General features: G+C 38.0%; 1 protein-coding gene and 1 pseudogene across 1 annotated transcript; both read right to left on the bottom strand.

Moving 5' to 3' along the window:
• Positions 1-27: 27 nt before the first annotated feature.
• On the bottom strand, positions 28-1,331 carry LOC17874436 (the record flags this gene model as incomplete). The annotated part of the gene is given in 2 exon segments (XM_023777555.1): positions 28-393; positions 480-1,331. Coding segments are annotated over 2 exon segments (1,218 nt in total), but the record flags the coding sequence as incomplete, so codon positions are not given.
• Positions 1,332-3,169: 1,838 nt separating this feature from the next.
• LOC17874435 lies at positions 3,170-3,837 on the bottom strand (annotated as a pseudogene).

Consider the following 3,837-nt stretch of genomic DNA (forward strand, 5'->3'; position numbering starts at 1 on the left):
TGTTGAATTTGATTTCGATTTTTTTACCTGATCATCTGTATTTGCAGCCTTGGGAATGTTTAGATGTTCCTCTATCTTTGATAAGCGAGTGTTTGTTGTTCTGAATCCCTCTTGCACAATCTTGTATAAGTTGTCTAACTTATCCATGATTGACTCACCAGATGAAGACGGTTTTAGGGTCTCTTTGTTTCGTAACTGATACGACATGATGGCTATTTCTTCCATCACTGCACCAACATCCAAGCAGCCTTTAGTCCAGTCGTCAACTGTCAGCTTGTAGCCCTTGTTAATAACTTCCATTAAAAAGCTCAAGTCTTGATCGTTAGTGTCCTCTAAAGCTACATAATCTTCTTCATCACCAGGTATTGAAGGTAATATGCTCATCACCTTCAGCTGCAAAATTGAAATCTTTGTTAGTAAACAATTCTCAAATATCTACAAATTGAAATTTATAAAGGAAGGCTTAGATATTAACTTACATGTTTCAATGCTTCAATGTTCTCCACTTGAGCAATTGATGGACTGGCAGTGTTTGTGTATTTCTCACACAAAAACGCTTGTGGACTCTCTATGACACTGATTGTGCTGAATGAAGATTGTAGCAGAGGCACTGATTCTAGAATCCAAAGATGCAATGCTAGAGGTTAACCATGGAGATCGTATTTATTCTTTACTAGATTGGATGGCACATTCTTCTTGATTGAAGAAAGCAACAATTTGTATGCATATCTCCCCCAAGGATGATTCATTATGACTTGTATGTCTTGAGCTTTCTTGAGCTTCTTGGCAGGGAACTTGTTTCCTTTGCATCGCGGGAAGAATATGCCTTCTATAAGAATCAGCATAGCAAGACAAAATCTTTCATCCAAGTCCTCTCGATTAGCTTTTCTTAGAATCTCGACCACGTCTTCACACGTGTGTGCCTGGTCATTGGAAGCCCAATCAAAAGTCTTCTTCTCTGCATCTTTATTCTGCTCCCATTCTAAGCATTTCAAGCCTGTGACCATATGAAATTCTCTAATAGAGAATCTCATTGGCTGCCCCCCAAAGTGTACCCATATTTCATTAGACTTCGAAACTTTCAAACTTCTGCTCAGGAAACAGTGCACCATCTTTCCCGACATTATTAACCCTCTTCCAATTATCTTCAAGACTGGTCCCAGGAATGTGCTTTTGATCCTCTGAAACTCTTGGGGTGATAATATGCTCTTCACTTCTTTAACCAGTTCATAGCTTAAGAATTGGTTGATCTTGACATCTGACCTCGGCTCATCTCCTATTTTGAAGCAAAGCTCAGGGACCTTGATGTCTGTAGGGAAAGAATCTCCCATGTCCTGCAACAAAAAAGACATATATGGTCTTTAGGAAAGTCATCTTAAAGTATAGAAGACCTTACTGATTGGCCTAGGAAAATTTTAATTAAAGAGACTATTGCAGTTCAAATCAAACACGCTTTCATGAAAACACTTAAAACAAATTCATACTGTTATTCACAAAACAAACTGTAACATCACAAATCAAACAATCACAAATTTATGTAAGTATAAGCTGTCAATTCTCAGTCTAAACTAGCACAAAGCAAACTCTAGCCTTGTCTATAACAAATCAAACTTTAGTATTCTCAGGCTGCTATTCACCAAAACTCTAGCATTCTCATTACTTATCAATTCAAACACTAGCATTGTCTATCACAAATCAAACTCTAGCATTCATTACTTAACACAAACTTTAGTATTTTATTGCACAAAATGTACATGAAAACGACCATAAATTATAGCATCAAAGCTAAACTGAAATTGTCACAAAACCATACTCAAAATGAACTCAAACTCAAAAATTCGAGTATTCTCATTACTTATCAAATCAAACTCTAGCATTGTCATATCTTACACATAGAAACAACTTCCTAAAGACTGGCCACGACTCTACTTTAAATAATTCAAAGCTATTTGAAACAATTCAAAGCTAAATCAACATGACTTGTTTTGATTCTACACTCATGCTACCATTCATAAAAACGAACAAGCTTTAAAATACAAAACAATTCACACTCTCATCAAAACTAATCCAATAAATCATTGACACATTCATAGAGACACTCACTTAGACACATTCAAAAATCTATCGGGCTGACATTCTTAAAAACAAAACTTTAGCATTTTTACCACAAAACTCTAGCATTTCTACTATGATGCTATTCACAAAAACATAACCATAGCCTTAGATCTATAATGTAACAAACAGCATATAGTGAACAAGCACCAAAACTCAGAATAGAGGTTTACCATGTGTTCAATCAACTTATATCACAAACTCGATCTAACACTAAACTTAATTAGATTTAACACGAATCTATTAAACTTGATTGTATCCAACACTTAAATCAATTGCAAATATACCACGAAACTATTAGCAAAAATCAAACTATAAAAGAAGATTTAGGAAGAAGAAGATTCAGGAATACAAGGCGAAGTCTCGGCTAGGAGGCGAAGTCTCGGCGAGTAGGCGAATTCTCGGCGAGTAGGCGAATTCTCGGCGAGTAGGCGAATTCTCGGCGAGTAGGCGAATTCTCGGCGAGTAGGCGAATTCTCAGTGAGGCGGTGAAGAAGATTGAATCGTCTGATTCAGGAAGGCTTCGGGCGGTGACGACGGCTTCGGCAACGGCAACGGCGACGGCGACAGCAATGGCGACGGCGGTGAAGAAGATTGAATCGTCTGATTCAGGAAGGCTTCGGGCGGTGACGACGGCTTCGGCAACGGCAACGGCGACAGCAATGGCGACGGCGCCGGCGACAGCGAGGGAGAGGATACGTTCGTCGGCGATCGTCGGCGATCGAGAGGAAGAAGAGTTGATTTTAGGTTTTCAGATTTTTTGGTCGATGGGTGATAGAAATCAGAGGGGTAGTTTGGTCAATATTGTTTAATGAAATATGGTATGGTTGGAATTTTTTGGGCCTGATGGTATTTGTGGCCCAAAAACATAAAATCATGGTGTTTTTGAGAATCTCCCTAAAAAATATTTTAAACAAGATTCCTTTTCTAGTTTTTGTGTTATTTTTAATTTTTGTGATAATTCATTTTATTAACTAAAAGATATATATATCTTACCTATATGAAATATAGCAAATATTCATTAAAATCCCACTAAGTCCAATAGAAGCCCTAAATCTTAGTTGAAGAGTAGAGCTCGAATGTCGACAGGTGGCAACTCAATGGAGCAAAGAGGACATCGAGGAGTGTGCAACAAGTAACGAGAAATACAAGTTGCATGGAAGATGTGATTACATTTTGTTTTATGAACAATTTCATCTTCTTTTGGATACCCATTTTCACATATATAGATGACACAATTCCAAACTTTGGTAACAATCAACGATCTCTGACGTTGGTGGAGCAATTGGTACCAGTCTAGTTCTTGCATCTTCAACACTTAGAACAGAGTCTCTGATTCTCAATATGGACAAAAGAATAGATGTGATGTCAATCTCAGGAACATGACCTTGACTAAACCCTCTAATTTGAAAGTGAAAGACGAGGACAGGACACGCGGGAGGTACGACATCAAAATCTTTAAACGAATAATTGGAGACAATATAGTCGAAGATCTGAGTTATGTTGTACTCATGTGGCCTCATGGTTGACCAGTCGACCAAATCTATGAATGCTTTGGACAATCCAGCTTTTCAACCTCTTCCCTTGTCCTTTTCCTGTGTATTCAGTCATTCGAAACTGTTCAGCTATGTGTCCACTTGAAGTGCTTCTTATTAGAACTCCGACATCAGACTGAGCTGGCACATCAAATTTGTAAAGCCTAAGGTTACCGAGAAGAGATTTCAT

Source organism: Capsella rubella, unplaced genomic scaffold (genome assembly GCF_000375325.1).
Source record: "Capsella rubella cultivar Monte Gargano unplaced genomic scaffold, Caprub1_0 scaffold_27, whole genome shotgun sequence".
Lineage (NCBI taxonomy): Eukaryota > Viridiplantae > Streptophyta > Magnoliopsida > Brassicales > Brassicaceae > Capsella > Capsella rubella.